This window comes from Pinus tabuliformis, chromosome 3_1, assembly GCF_031772625.1.
Source record: "Pinus tabuliformis cultivar Carrire ecotype Pingquan chromosome 3_1, CPIR1, whole genome shotgun sequence".
NCBI lineage: Eukaryota > Viridiplantae > Streptophyta > Pinopsida > Pinales > Pinaceae > Pinus > Pinus tabuliformis.
Window position 1 is genome coordinate 749,078,129 of NC_142301.1, and position 17,125 is coordinate 749,095,253.

A 17,125-nucleotide genomic window follows, 5' to 3' on the forward strand; every position below is an offset into this window, starting at 1 on the left:
AGTGATGGCCAATAGTTCGACTGTTCTTAAAACTCTCAGAAGAGCTCCACCCAAGCCATCCATGGCGGTTTCCGCTTACAGCAGAACGAACCACTCAATGAGAGCTGCTGCTGCCCAGAAAGTGCTGCAAGGACCGCTTCTCGAATGGAATTTGCCACCATAATAATTGAAAAACTATAATCGAATAATACTTTTTCTCAGTAGTCAACACTCAAAGTTTCTAAATTGTAGAGAGACTGTTTTCCTCACATTCGAGCCAATGTCAGGTTCTCAAGCAGGTATCTCAAAAATTAACTTCTGTTAGCTCCACTGATCAAAAACTATTTATAAGAGAATCATATCCACACCATAAGAAACTTGTGAAACTCCCATAAGCACGCATACAAGAGAGCAAAGAAAAAAAAGTGCTTTGAACTTTTTGCCTTCGAGCGATGCAAGAAACATATTGCACGTGTTGCTGCTCCAGACACAAGAAATATGTGAGCTGAAGTGTTTTCATGGAGGAGTTGACCTCAAGCTGCATAAAGAACATCTCCCGGCAAATATTTAGGCTGTAATTCTAATGGACTGTAGCTCTAAATCATTCTTGAACAATGGAAGAATTTTGGAAAAATTGAAATCCAAACTCCCTTGTTACAGGGCTAGATCATACCCCAAACTTTTAAGTGAGGCCATATGCTCGTTTCGCCGATTCTAGAGTATTGGATAGAAGCATTGCAATGGTCATTGGACCAACCCCACCAGGCACAGGAGTAATTGCGGAGACTACTCTTGAAGCCTCTTCATAGCAAACATCACCAACTAATTGGTAACCTCTTTTACTGTTGGGATCCTGCCAAAATACAGTCATCTCTAGTTTGAGTTCTTCAATGAAAACCATCTCACAAAACCAACGTTAAGAAGAGATTATCAAAATATTGCATACCTCGACTGGATTTATGCCAACATCAATTACCACAGCACCAGGCTTCAACCAGTCACCACGAACCAAGTTTGCCACACCTGCAGCAGAAATGACAATATCTGCTTCCCGAGTAATATCTTCAGCATTTTTGGTGTAAGAATGCACAATAGTAACAGTTGCATTGTGCCTCTGCCAAGCCAGCAACATTTAGACTAGGATATCTAAAAGTAGACGTTCATACAAAGAGAAGACTCATAGGCACAGTAGCCATGTGTGAATCAAACAAAACACATTTCTTTCCGTAGTAAGAAACAGTTGCTGTTATCATAAAACAATGATATGTTGCATTCACAAAATTAACTCACCTGCAAAAGCATAGCAGCAGGTGCTCCAACAATATTGCTACGGCCTAGCACAACAGCCTTTTTTCCCACTATATCAATACCAGATCGAATTAGCAACTCTATGCATCCTTTTGGTGTACAAGGGACAAATAAAGGTTCTCTCCCTTGCATGGCAAGCCGCCCTATGTTCAAAGGATGGAAGCCATCAACATCCTTCTCTATGCTAACAGCATTCAAAATATTTTCCTCACAGATGTGCTGTCCAACAAGCCAAGAAGTCACAAGTCCATAAAAACAAAATCAATTAAAACACTAAAGTCCGTAATTGATCATAATATGAAGAGATGGAAATAAAATGTTCCTTGCCAAAGTTACACCATCGAAAAAGATAAGATCAAACCTACTGTCTATGTCAGACCCTCATATAGCATGCTATGTACTGAACTCTTTTGCATGCCCATTGCCTGAGACCAGTCAGAGATACAGCAGTTTTGCAACCCTTTACAAGTAATGATCATTTCTAATACAGAATAGGAAAATTAAATCAAAGAATGTACGCCATTCAACAAAATAATGGAAAAATAAGAGCAGCAAACATTTGTAGAACTGACTGCCAGATAATTGATATTTTCATACTAGAAACACAAAACAAACCAGCTTTGCCGTGCCAATATTAGTGACTTAAAGAAATATGTTATATGTGATGATGATAATTGTTAATGTCCACCAAGACCAATGTTGGTCTATCAGGCCTTCTAAATAGAAAAAAAGGTAAGGAATTAATTGGTTCGCTTTTGAATTTTATTTCTATGCTCGAAAAGAATGGAGAGAAGCTTTTCTAGATCTCCATTGTTTTGATGAGTTAAAAGGTTAGGAAGGTGGTATTGTTACAAACATTTTGAAATCGAGGTCTAATGTGGGTGTACATAGAACATTCTAAGAGAGCGATTTTCATCCACCACTTTCTTATTATCACAAAGATGACAAATCCATTCATCCCACGACATTTTTAGGAATTGTCCAGCACCCTGTTTCACGATGCAGCCAATGAGAGTTTGTTCTCATTTTAACAATGTTGATTTTCTTCTTTATGCTACTTATAACAGAGAGACACTTGGGTCTTCTAAATTAGGGTTAATGACTTCTTTATAGTATCTTAATTTTTTCTTATCCTCTAATTCTTTATCAAGCCACAATTTGTTCTTAACTTTATAGATGAGATAGTATTTTTAATGGTGTCAATATTTTGCAGATTGACCTCCTCTATTCCCAAATGATTTAGCCAAGACTCTACATTATGCTAACTCTCTTAAACCACAGGTGGCTTTGACTTGTGTTTGAAGCAGTCTTAGGAAGCCTCTTGTCATCCGTGTTGGTTGTCTTGTGCTTGTACATTAGGTAGCTTCTCATAGCCATGTTATATGGATAAATAAATCATAACTCCAGAAAAACAGAGTGAATTAGAAATCTAGAGTTGGCAGTTGATCATTATACTAGAGATGGTAAAAAATGGCCCTTGCAAAATTTGTTCGAGATAATGGTTATATTTAGAACTTAGATGTATTAGGAAGTAAACAAATAATAAATGCTCCCAAATAAAGTGATGTAATAATGGGGCATTTAAAGTAGCAATGCCTCCTACTATTTAATGAGACATTGCATCATCTAATCAATGAATCCATTTTTTCTTATTAATTATGCAAATTCCTGTCCACGCTTGTGTGTGTGTGAATCTCACAAAGCTACAGCATTAAAAAATAGAACAAACCTACTGCATATAGAAGGCCCTTATTGGAAGACCCTTATAGACCCTGCAATCTCCTCAACTCTCTTGCATCCCCACTGCCTCAAACAGTCAAAGAAACAGCAGTTTCCCAACCCGTGTACAAGAAAATATCATTTATAATACCTAACAGGAATATATAAATCAAATAAGTATAGCATTCAATAAATGCATGGGAAAATCGCCCAGCAGCAAATATGGGTAAATACGTGTCTGCCAGATGTCAATTGATATTTTCATACTAAAAACCTACAACAATCCTACTTTTCAGTGACAATTTAACACCATTAAGCAATGTGTTACATGTACAAACAAATGTTTCCAGAATTTAGATGGAACAGAAAACAAAGAAGGTAGCGATCACAGTTTAACAACAGCCAAAGCTTTCCTTAACATTTTTCATACCCACCCTCCACACTTTGGATGTCAGATCATCAGCGAAGGAATCCAACAACATTTTCAATACAATTGTAACCTACGTTATATTTTGGTTAAATGGATAAAGTAAATACCAAATTTCTCTACGAATTTCCCAAATAACGAGAATATCAGGCTTTGTTTTGATCCTTTCACAGAGATTGATGGAGATGGGTCTGACGGAGATGGCTGTGCTCCCTCTTCCACATCTACCTCTAATTCTAGTGTTTGAATAGTGCTTCTCTGTTTTTAGAATTTACACTTTCTTATTCACTTTTCAGTTTTCGTTCATTTTCACTTGTATCTCTTTTAACTTTTAGCTTTCAGGAGTATCCTTGGCACTCCCATGTTATGTTTCGAATTGCTCTCTTTTCTAATTCCATTGACCTATTATTTTTCTCACTTGTGGACATTCAGAAAATTATATGATATTATCTTTAATAGTAGGTTTCTTACTTTAAGATGAACCTATCACAAGAAAACGGATACAACCAATCTGTGGCAAACCCACAACAATTTCAAAGATCCCCAGATCCAGAATGAATCAGGTGCAGGGGAGGAAAGTCAACCAGATATAGTTCTTCTAATTGCAAAAACTTGTTGAACATATAATATAGACTAATAGGAATATAACAAATATATCGTAGAGAACAAACAAACCACAACTATCCCGTCATTCTTTTGACCAGCAATTTCGTTAGTCAAAAATAACCTTTTATTGCAATTAGGAATTAGACATTGCCAAAAGACTTGTAACAGGTAGAAGTTGGATGCACAACCTCCAACATACTAAAAACTGTGCATGATTCAAAGTACAGCCTATCCAATGAAACGGTATGTATATTTATTATTACTAGCAATTACAAAATGGGATCAACCAAAATTGGCGTGAGAATTGCTAAATAGATGATAACTGTTGAAAATAGCAACAAGAAATGATAAAAATAGCATTCATAATATTCCAATTTTAATTTGTCTTTGAATTAAAATTGAGAATTAAAATTCGAATTTAGTCTCACCAGTGGTTTGAAAAATAATTAATTAATTCATCCTGAGTTAATTAGTTGGAAAAATTCAAACATGAAGTCTTTGTGAAGTCATGCAACAGTTATCCCTTTGATTGAGGAAGTTATCCCTTAATTAAGGAGATAAGGTAGAGTTGTATTTGAGTTGTAAGCTATGTCACACGGTTCGAGTTCGAGTTCGAGTTCGACAACGATTAAGTTCGATTCGAATTCGAATTTTCCGATCAGGTTCGAATGAGGTTCGGCATTAGGTTCGACGATACATATTTTTCAATATAAAAAATTTAATATAATATACATAATTGTAACATAAATTTCTTTCCACCCAGTTAAAATTATTTACTAAATGATTATTTCTTTCTTCTTAACAAAGTAATTAAAAATGAGATTTCAATAATAATAAATATGATAAAAAGGATAAAGATTTAATATTGTAATTATTAAATTGGGATTTCAATAATAAGTATTATAGGAATGTTAAAGATTTAATAAACATTAATAAACCTACAATATTATTTGTAGTTATTATCTACATGATATGAAACTCAAAGATGATTAGTATCCATTTCTTACTTTGTTGTTTTTTCTTCTTCACCCATTTTTCATAAACTGATATCTTTTTCTCTATATATTTTTCTAGTAGAAAGATTTTTCTGAATTCTTTATCACATAAATAAATACATTTATCACATAAATAAAATAATGTAATCATTCTTAATCATGATTATTAATAATATTTTAGATATTATATTATATTTTTTTCTATATATTTAAGACATAAATGAAATAATGTAATCATTCTTAACCATGATTATTAATAATATTTTAGGTTAGATATTATATTTCTTTTCTATTAATTTGTAATGGTTGTTCAGCAATACTAGGCTCACAAGTAACCTGGGTGAGATTGTATTTGTGAATTTAAATTTAATTTTTTTTTGGTTTAATATTGAAGTGGTAAAATATGTTTTATAAAATAAATGTTTTGATATTTATTATAATTTATTAATGTTTATTGAAATAAAATATTTATATTATAAAAAAAATTATTTGTATAATCATAAATTTATATTTTTTTCCCAAATCTTCAATTAACCATTATGACTACGCGTGCATTCCATACCAGCCCGGTGTTGTTTTTCGCTTGAATTACAACACACAGAAAGAGTTTCTTTTTGTGGGCAAAACTCGAATGAAGAACATGTATTTAGTGGATGTCACTTCACATGTTTGCCATGTTCTCTTCCAGATATGATTGCAGTAAGGAAAGAAGTTCTTTTCACACATGAAAATTACGTTGTGTTTTTTTTCAAGAATATTGATCGGACCACGACCACGACGCACTTTACGAGTCACGACTCACGATCCCGGCCGCAGCAAGACCAGTCACCACACTCTCAGAATCACGCACGATTCACAGTCACACTCACGACTCACAGGCAGCAGGCTCACAGCAATAACAAATCAAACCTGAAGGCTGAAACCACTCGGCGGGAAGCAATGAATAAAACCAGTTTGTGGCCCAAGGTTTTATCATAAACAGGGAACTAAAACCGCCAAAAAAAAACCATCGAACCTCAAAAAAACCCTTGAAATTCGCGTTGATCCGTTCAGGTTCGTTTTTTAGTTTCGATTTTTGAGGTTCGAATTTTTCAGGTTCGAACAAGTTCGTTTAGGTTCGATGGGTTCGGGTTCGTTCAGGTTCGCCTTAAGGTTCGCCTTTCAGGTTCGGCGAACCTGAACGAACTTGAAAAAAAAATTTCGGGTTCGGCGAATTTCGAACCTGAAGCTTCAGGTTCGCCGAACCCTGTGACATAGGTTGTAAGTAGTTAGCTCAGTTAACTGAGTTATGTCCAGTTCGATTAGTTCCAAACAGTTTATGGAACTAATTGTGAGTTCAGTCAATTAATGCATGCATGCATGTAACTAGTGTACTCCAGATAACTGAAGATTTTTTCTTAAATAACTCATGCATGTCAATGCAGACAAAGACCCAATTGAGATTAAAGACAGGGACATTGTACTATCAGTTGGAGGTATTTTCCTATAAATGAAACTCATCCATGCAGAAGGAACAAGGTTCCTTGAGGATTGTGCAGTTTTACAGGGTGTGAGATCAGTGTGAGTGATCAGTGTCACACTTGGTAACAGTAGGATCACTTAGGAGAAACAACGCAAGGAAATAGGAGGCTTGGAGGGAAGAGGAGAAGGTTTGTGAGAAGCCTTGTTTGCCTATGAGCATCCAGGAGGATTGTACTGAGAGCTGGCTAGCTGTGAGAGCTAAGGCTTTATATAATTCTGATGTATTTCCACCTTGTATGATAATACAAATAGCAAGGTTTTTAGTTGAGGCTTCCCCCTGAGTATTTTTTGTGTTTCATGTGCATTGATTCTTCTTCTTATGGTTATATGTGTTCAGCGTTGATTCAGCTCGATCTTTAAGCTTCTGCAAGTTTGATAGTAGAAGTAGATTATAATATTTTGCTTTGGTATATTGCATTATTGAGTTAATCTACAGTCAGATTTTCTACATAGATCTCAGAGGTAGATTTGTAGAGAATCTGCAAAATTTCTACATGGTATCAGAGCAAAGGTGATCAAAGCGAAGAACAGTATACAAAGAAGGGAGAAGTTCGAAGTTTGAAGTTCTTGATTGCAGGTACAAAATTGATTTCTTATCACATCTCAAAGTTCACCAATGGCATTCAATGGCTTGAGACTTGAGTATGCCCTGGATGGCAGCTCGAATTATATAGCATGGAAGGATCGCATGAAAGCGGTATTAGAAAACAATGGTTTGAAGGACTTCATTGATCAAGAAGTCCCCAAGCCCGCAGTAGCTAATGCCCAAGAATTGGCGGAATGGAAGAAATGTGTGGTGAGAGCAAGGAGGATTCTTCTGGAGGGAGTTCGAAACCATATTGCCTCAAGTCTCCATGGGAAGGAGACTCCATTTTCAATGTGGAAGACATTGAAGGACCTATATCAGAACAGCAACGACTAGAGAAAGTTGGCGCTCACGGACAAGCTTTAGAAAATCAAGTGTGAAAAGGGCAACACTATTTCTACATATCTAAACAAGCTCACCACCTGCAGAGATGAGCTTAGAAGTGTAGGAATAACGACAACCGATGATGATATGGTGAGTCTTGCTCTCCTCGGTCTTCCAAAGAGTTGGCATAGCTACCAGGACTCTGTGAATGGAAGAGAGAAATTGCTGGATTGAGAACGACTGTGGTCAGATCTAATGCAGGAGGAGATCAGGAGAAGCACCAGAGATGGTTCTTCATCTAAGCATGATGATGAAAAAAATCTAGCCTTAGCTAGTAAGGTGGGGAAAGGGAAAGGGAAGGCTTCCATTCCAAATCGAGTTCTTCCCATGGTGGGAAGAAGATTGACAAATCTAAAGTGAGATGCTTTAATCGTCATGAGGTGGGCCATTATGCAACTAATTGTCCATCGAAGAAGTCCAAGAAGGGATACTCATAAGGATCTGAAGGTGAGGTATTGGCCTCTCAGTTCAAATTGGATTTTACCCTCATCGCATGCATGGTTTCATCGATGATGGGTTGTGGTTGGTTTCTAGACAGTGGAGCCTCATTCCACATGACCGGCGATAAAAGTTTATTCAGTACCTTGGAGGAGAGAGACCTCAAGATACTCATAGAGATGGGTGACAATGAAAGGTATAGTGTTTCAGGAGTAGGCACGGTTGCTTTTCAAAGGGAGCATGGAGCTTCTATCAATTTGACAGATGTCAAGTATGTGCTTGGACTGAAGAAGAACTTGGTATCGATAGCGATGTTGGAGGACAAAGGCTACGATGTTGTCTTCAATACGGGAAAGGTTTTCCTTAGACACATCACCACGAGACAGGTGAAGCAGATCGGTTTACGAGTCAAGAACCTGTATGCTCTTGAGGTTCAAGATGCATGCAAAGCCTTGAGGAGCAAGGCAAAGGTTAGATACTTGGTGGTTGAGAGGGAAAATAAATTACCGCTCAACATGCAGCCACAGAAGAAGACTCAGACAATTGTGGAGGAGCCACAATTGGAGATGCTGAGAGGAGACCGAGTGGAGGCATCCACTCATGCAAAGACCTCAAGTAGGGCGAAATTTCGAGCCAAGTGGGCAGAGGGATCACATGCAGCCATACCTCCAGGTGTGAGGTGGGGCGATGTGAAGTGATAGTCCCAAGAAGGTTGAAATTGGGCAGGGTCTATTGAGAGGTTTTATCTTATGGATCATACCTTGCTACGAGAGCCCAAAGTGCAGAGTAGCAGGAGGAATCAGTGGGATTGATGCAGTCAGAGATCAAAGTGACAGAGGCTAGAGCAGTCAGATACTGAAGACCGTAGAGAAGGATTGACAACAGTGCAGAAAGGCTGAGTCAACAGAAGCGCAAAGTTTTCAGTCGATAGAGGTAATAGCAGTCAGAGACCTTGATGACAAAGGCATCATTCTGATTCAGGTTGGATATTTTTTTGTTTCTAGAGTTGCTGGAGCAACAACACTTGAGAGAAGTGTTGCATGCAGAACATTCCAAAGGTTCAGGATCGAAATTGAGTTGAATTCCTTTCTTGTTGAGAAGAAGTGTTGAAAATAGTAACAAGAAATGCTTCAAATAGCATTCAAAATATTCCAATTTTAATTTGTCCTTGAATTAAAATTGAGAATTAAAATTCAAATTTAGTCTCACCAGCTATTTGAAAAATAATTAATTAATTCATCTTGATTTAATTAGTTGGAGAAATTCAAACATGAAGTTTTTGTGAAGTCATGCAACAGTTATCCCTTTGATTGATGAAGTTATCCCTTAATTAAGGAGATAAGGATGAGTTGCATTTGACTTGTAGTTAGTTAGCTCAGTTCACTGAGTTATGTCCAATTAGATTAGTTCCAAACAGTTTGTGGAACTAATTGTGAGTTCAGTCAGTTAATGCATGCATGCATGAAACTAGTGTACTCCAGATAACTGAAGATTCTCTCATAAATAACTCATGCATGTCAGTTCAGACAAAGACCCAGTTGAGATTAAAGACAGGGACATTGTACTATCAGTTGGAGGAATTTTCCTATAAAGGAAACTCATCCATGCAGAAGGAACAAGGTTCCTTGAGGATTGCGCAGTTTTACAGGGTGTGAGATCAGTGTGAGTGATCAATGTTACACTTGGTAATAGTAGGATCACCCAGGAGAAACAACGCAAGGAAATAGGAGGCTTGGAGGGCAGAGGAGAAGGTTTGTGAGAAGCCTTGTTTGCCTGTGAGCATCCAGGAGGATTGTACTGAGAGCTGGCTAGCTGTGAGAGCTAAGGCTTTGTATAATTCTAATGTATTTCCACCTTGTATGATAATACAGATAGCGGGGTTTTTAGCTGAGGCTTTCCCCTGAGTATTTTCTGTGTTTCATGTGCATTGATTCTTCGTCTTATGGTTATATGTGCTCAGCTTTGGTTCAGCTCAATCTTTAAACTTCCGCAAGTTTGATAGTAGAAGTAGATTATAGTATTTTGCTTTCGTATATTGCATTATCGAGTTAATCTACAGTCAGATTTTCTCAATAGATCTCAGAGGTAGCTTTGTAGAGAATTTGCAGAATTTCTACAATAATGACCACCCCTCGCTTAGAAGCAACCAAACTTCCCTTCTATGCAATGGTAGATACCATCCACAAAAATTTGGTCGAATCTACAGTTGTAGATGGCATATATGATGATTGATCCTCTCTGCATCTCTAATTTGCATGTCTCCATATTTTTAGGGCCTTAATATTTCTAAAGGATCAGACGCACTCATCAACATCATCACTATAAAACAACAGCCCAGAGATGTATTGTTAGCTTATTAGGAGTGCTCCCACTTCTCCTACTATCTTGATCACAAGCAAGAGCATTCTGATGCTCCCTAGGATTACTCCCAGGGCTCTATCATTCCAGGCCACTCATCAAATAACATCGTTTGGCAAAGACTTACTGTTGGCATCAGCACTACTGAATCAGATGGCAGGTGGAGGTAGTTCCCCCCTCCTTTAAAAACAGCTGCCTATATTTAGGACTAAGCCACCTTGCAGACTCTTCTTCTAAGGTTTACCTTTGGTTTAACCCCTTTATGCAAGTGCTTTATGTTTTTCTTCTATACTCATTTTGTCTACTCTTAGAGGTGTTCATGCAACCCCCACACCAACCCCCCCTGCCTTCATTTCCTTTTTGATGTATATGCTTTAAATACTTGCTGTACTCATTCTCTTGTCCCTTTCATCTATGTTGGTCTCTCATAAACATTAATATAAATTTCATTCTGATAATTATTGTTGCACTACTTTTATGGCATTTCTTATTTACTTTGAATTCCCTGATGCTTATTATTTAACAAACTCATTGAACACTTTAGAGTTTATGGTCATCCCCATATATTGATAAGATATCTTATTTTACTGGAGAAGTTTGAACAATCAAATTCCACTTGAAAGCAGCATTTTATATCTCTATGAGGGGAAGCAAATTACAAAGTATCCCTTTCCTGTAATGTTAATGTTAGTCACCAAATAAAATATTGGAGCCTAACATTGGAACTCTAATGCAAAACCAGAAATGCAACTCCAACACTTGAATTTAAGCAGTCCTGTGCAGTAGAGGATCATCTGTCTATTCATGATCTACCAAAATATAATTCTGAAACCCCCCAACTAAATTTAAAACATACGTCATATTGAATGGATTATGTTTATACTGATGAACAAAAATGCAACTAACAAAATTAAGCTTGTGGCTTTACCTAATGATCAACACCAATTTGCAAGCTGTAAGAAATTACCCGTGGAAGAGGCAGTTGTATAAGAACACCATGAACAGAGGGATCATCATTAAACATCATAACAGCCCTTAAAACTTCATCTTCACTAGATTCTTCAGGCAAGTCAATCCCAAGGGACTTAATACCAACTTCCTCACAAGCTTTCTTCTTGCTGCGAACATAAGTCTCAGAATCCTTCCTGGCTCCAACGAGCACCACAGCTAAACCAGGAACCTTTCCCACAGCATCCCTCATCCTGGACACTTCACCTGCAATTTCTCTTCTTATTTCCTGTGCAATTGCTTTTCCATCAATAACTGCTGCTATGGGCTCCACAGCTACTGAAAAATACACATTGTGTCCGGATATTAATCTAGGAATTAGACAACAGAAAAAATATACATTCACAGCAAATGATGGAATCAAAAATGTCACAAAGACTTTTTTTTATGCAACAGTGGAAAAGTCAAACATGTGTAGTAATCCAGTATCTTACTAACTTGTAACACAAACAGGCAAAAGGTTTTTTTAGACAAATATAGAAGGTTTAGAGACCATAAAGAGACTAGCAATATGTATACCCAATATGTATACCCAAAAGAAATCATAGCAGCTGGTCATAAGTTGCATATACATTTAATTTCTTAATATACACATATCCAATTGGACCTTGGCTTCCGCTCTCACTTTTCACTTCCATGACCTACCCTATGTAATGTCCTCTTCAAATTAAAGGTTAAGGAGGGACGAAACAGCCTATCTGATCCCATAGGCTATAGTCTTGAAAGGGGTAAAAACCCAATTTTTCCCAATTTGGGGCGAAAGTTGGGTCAGCTGAGACATAAGAACCCAAAACTACGGGTTGCACCCACAACCCCTCACATATTGAAGCCCATGGAGGAATCTATAAATAGAGAGGAGTTGAGATCAAATCATAAACAACAATTGTGGATCAAATCATCTGATTTCTTGAGCTGGGGCTCTGAGGGTTTTAACTTTCAAGACCCCTTCCTTCAACTAATTTCAGTGGTGAAAGATTCCACCCTATTTCTTTTTATTTTCTCTACTTGTTCTGGCACAGCGTATCTTCTAACTGAGGAGCAGTATAGTATGGTGGCAAAGCAAGCTAAATCTCCAAAAGCTGGGCGGATTTTCTCTGTCATTAACTTTTGAACGGAAACGAAGTTCTGTGGAAAGCATCTAAAGTAGGTGTTACTCCTGGAAGCTGAGTCCTGAAGTGAACAGAATGAAGTTCCTGAGGCTTGAAAACCCTTGCGAAGGAAGTCTGTAGCAGAAATAGAAGGTCGAACCGTATTGAAGTCAAACATTCAATTCGGGTGGCAAAATCAGTGGACAGCAGACCATTTTGTGTATTTCTGAGGGTGCCGAAGGAGTAAGCCCTTCCAGGTGGATCCGAGACCTCTATTAAGTAACAGAAGCAGGGCTGCAGTGCCTGGAACATTCACAGGAGTTTGTGATGGGTATTTGACTATTTTTGGAATTCTGGGCAGCTGAAACACGGATCAGGAACAGAACTACCTCGTTTTCTCAGCCACATCTCAGACAAGCCTTGTAACAGAGCGAGGGTTTCGTTCTACTGATAGATAACCCTTCTCACTGGTCAGATTAATATAGTGTAGTCGGATCTGTAGAAATTGTTAAGTTCTGTTCAGAATAGTTAAGAACTGTGGGATTAACATTGGAACTCAGTGACTGTTGAATACGTATCATTTTAATACTACTGTATTTACTATTATTTGAATGGTTGAATTGCATTATTGATATTGAAAGCTATGTTCAGTGCTGGAATGATTGTTTATCTTATAAGTAGGAAAGAAATTTGTTGAAAAGAAAACTAGCTTCTTAAAGAAACCCTAGGGTAAAATTGTCTTGCAACATTACACCTTACCTCTGACAGGCCAAAGAAGACTGAAACAGGAGAGTTTTCAATTGATCGTTAGTAACTATTTTTCCCCATTCATATTTATATATGTTGAATGTATGTGTGTATGTATGGATTAAAACAACCCCCTATTATTAACATCGTAAAAATAGACTTTATATAGCATACGGGAGAGCCATCATACATCTGAAGTCACCATAACACATTTACTTGGTTTAAGTAAACCACAAAACCTCCCATCAAACCCGCTTTATATGGTGTTGACAGGCTAATTAATGGGTATTAAAGCCCAATTGAGAAAATTATTCATAGATATAGACACTTTAGGCTTTACCTGAACATAATAAAATTATAAATGCATTATTGAACTTACATGTTTTGATATGATTGGCTTCATAATTATATATGATACTGTCTAAGTTGAGCCCTTAGGGTACAGCAAAACATGAAAGCTCTCGTACTAATTAAAACCATATTCATGTTAATCATCATATTAAAATATCTAGAAAATTATATTCACAATTGGTGACCTTCACCTGTCACTATTTAGGGACGTAACATTCTCCCCCTCAATTGGTGACCTTCACCTGTCACTGTTTAGGGACATAACATTCTCCCCCTCTTACATCACAACTGTCCTCAGTTGTACTTTGCTTTACTTATGTTGACATCACCTCTCTTTTCTTAAGAGGATATGATAACTAAATCATTTTTATAAATTTATTAGTATCTTATGCATTTGGGCCGTACCTAATAATATTCAATCATGGTATATACTATATAACTATATCACTAGTTTCCAAGATAAGTATTGGCCCAGAATTGGGTGTGTTCAAGGTTTGGAATCTGGACATCTTCACACGAGGTAAAATTGTTACAATGGACACATTATAAACCAAGCCATTTTATTCATTTCAAGTATTATCCAATTTCATAGATACAATATTAATTTCATTTATTCACTAATATCCTAAATGCAGGTAAGAGAGATGTGCTTATCTATTGCAGAATTTAGATTACACAACTTAGAGCTGTTTTTAATACACTTTAAACTTTAGGAGCAGCTTGGAGGAGCACACCTCAATTCGCCACCACACTTCAAGGGCAAGGAGGAATCATAGAAATCAAAACATCAAGTCCGGTATCAAAATACTTAAGGAACAATGCTGATAGCAAGCTTCACCAGACACTTCTAGGGTGCATATTATGCCCTCAGCTGGGGGCCTACTAGATCCCACATGTCTTTCTGCTACCTCTCCATCTGGGTGTCCAGTTGCTCCTATTTCTAAGTCTTCCCCTCAATGTGAATAATAACTTCAATTTCTAAAACAATAATTTCCAATATTTATATTTGTAATATTTTCATATTGACATCCAGGATCTTGTTGAAACTAATGGTGTAATCTTCAAATATGGCCACAACCATCTCATATTATGTCAGTAATGCATTTGGTTAAGAACTAAATATTGCTAAGGTCATCACTTATTGTAATACTGGGTAATGATTAAGGCCAGCCTAGTCAACTTTGATATGAATGCTCAATAACCTTCTTGGGAAGTGTATCCTATTTATGTGGGGCCCATGACCACTCTTGGAAGGACGTCCTACATGGGTTGTGTACAAATACACAACTCAAATCTCATTTAGATATCATATTTTTTTTATCATTGAGCTAGGGCTCTCTAATAGAAGCGTTTTAAACCAGTGGACCCTAGATCTTTGACTCTCTCATGGTGGGGCATAATTATTATTTTCTCTTTGATGTGCATTTATACATCTCATGTGTCGCATGGTCATGCTTGGGCATCTTTCTCTCTCTAGAGCACTTGTGTACAAATACACAAATCTCAATTATCAATCATATTTTTTTATCGTTGAGCTAAGGCTCCCTAATACAAGTGTTTTAAACCTATGGGCCCTACATCTTTGACTCTCACATGGTTGGCATATTTTCTCTTTGATGTGCATTTGTGCATCTCATGTGTCGCATGGTCATGCTTGGGCATCTTTCTCTCTCTAGAGCACTTATGTAGTGTTGTTTTTTTATTTTAATTGCAGATTTTTGGGTTGGCATTTTGGTTCCATGCATTTGTGCATCTTGTTGACCACATGTGTGTCAACTTTCCCAAGAAGTAGAGTACATGTCAGTGGATAAAAATTTGCAAAGTCATCATCATCATGCAACATCCAATATGTCATTGTAATCCCAAATTCTGCAGCTCTATGGGCCTTCATTGTAAACATGATTCTAGTATGACTATGAAGCCATGTAAAAACATATAGGTAAGCCTTTGACTCTTAGCAAAGAGTTTCACTCTACGGAGTTTTTTACCCTCTGACAATTACTCGTGTTTCCGAACCCAAATAATTTTTAGATTTTTTCTCCCACGGATCCACCAAAGCTAGAGTGGGGCTCGATGGTAAGGTCTTAGGTGAGTCCTAGTGTTATCGAGTCTATATCATACTAGATAATCTATCTTGCGTTACAAAATTTGGTGGAGTCTACGAGGTCATGTGTCTATTGTAAATTCTCCTTCTAATGGGATGTCTATTTAAAAATATCTTGATATAAAAAGTGTTGTCTGGGAATATTTTTGGTGGATGATTACTCATAATCTAAGTCACAGGACACGTCCCTCAGGGTCTCGTGTCTTGTATTTCACATGTCGGACACGAAACGTGCCCTAAAAGGAGTTGAAAACATTTTTCTTCGTGTCCTCTAATCAAGACACGTGTTTTGGACGTGGCAAAAACGTGCCCTAATGTTTTTGGCTCTTAGGACACGTGTCCCATGAAAAGTGACATTTAAACCCTGCAACATGGTTTATTTTTGTTTTTTTGTCATTGTTCGTCGTTGAAGTCAAGATTGCTCGTTGCTGAAATCAAATTTCTTGTGCAGTGTGAGGAATTCCATTAGATTCGAGCGCAATGCTCACAACTTCACATTAAGAGCATAGTTCACAACTTCACATCGACCTAGACCTGGAGATGCAGGAGACAAGCGTTCACATGCTTTCCTAAGAGTTTGGAGCACTTAAATTTCCTATAAGTTGTGTTATAGCCTATGGAACTTAACTTTATTATACACCAGTGACCACATTTTATGACCAGTGACCATGTATAGATTGTGTGTTGAAATAAAAAGCCCAGCTCCTCATCATGTGCTCACTGCTCACTACACCTTTGAGGTCTAAAGGGAGGGAAAGCTCAATTAACGCTCTGGTCAACAGTGAAATTTGAACACATATAAATTTATAATTTATAAACTGCTTTATGTGAAGTTTGAACATGATTGAAGCTGTTTGAAGTTAATAACAGAAGTTATAACATGAACAATGAACATTGAACTGTGAACATCATTGATGTAGTAAATTAATAAACTAACTAGTAAATTACTAAATGGTAAATATTCTATACTAAATACTAAATAGATATCATCATGATTCATATCTATATGGATCAGACACAATATTTTAGTATTTTTTAATATATATATATATATATATATATAACGTAGCGACCCTGGAAAAAGGACACGAGGGACACGTTTTATATACTCATGTTGAATACTCGTATTTATGTGTCCTCCATGTCTCCTGTCGAATACTTGTATTTACGTGTCCTTTGTATCTCGTGTCCTCGTGTCATGTGACTTAGCTCATAATTAGACATCATCGCCAAAATATTTTTTCGACACACTTTGAGGGTGGAAAATATGTGTAATCCCCTCTTGAATCAATTTATTTATTTTCTACAAAAATAAAAAATACAAGGAAAATTAATTGGCCAAAAATTAATCAAAAAATTAAAATGAGAGAAAATTAAATTCCAAGGCAAGAAGCCCCAATCCAGAAATCCGTTGGGGCCAAAAAGACTATTTTTCCAGTAAAATCGAATTTTTGGGACCAGGTGATTAATTAAATGCGAGAATTATGATAATTCTATTTTTTGAAG

The 17,125-nt window shown here is 36.9% G+C and overlaps 1 protein-coding gene across 1 annotated transcript in view; it reads right to left on the minus strand.

The window, feature by feature from the left end:
• Window positions 1-349: 349 nt before the first annotated feature.
• Window positions 350-17,125, minus strand: part of LOC149189538 (bifunctional protein FolD 2-like) — a 91,645-nt gene continuing 74,869 nt past the window's right edge. The window contains exons 2-5 of the mRNA XM_089411832.1: window positions 11,289-11,608; window positions 1,270-1,506; window positions 926-1,093; window positions 350-832 (exon numbers count right to left, since the gene is read on the minus strand). Of these exons, the coding sequence (XP_089267958.1) occupies window positions 662-832; window positions 926-1,093; window positions 1,270-1,506; window positions 11,289-11,608 (896 nt within the window). The 3' untranslated portion in view covers window positions 350-661. The remainder of the gene's footprint in view (window positions 833-925; window positions 1,094-1,269; window positions 1,507-11,288; window positions 11,609-17,125) is intronic.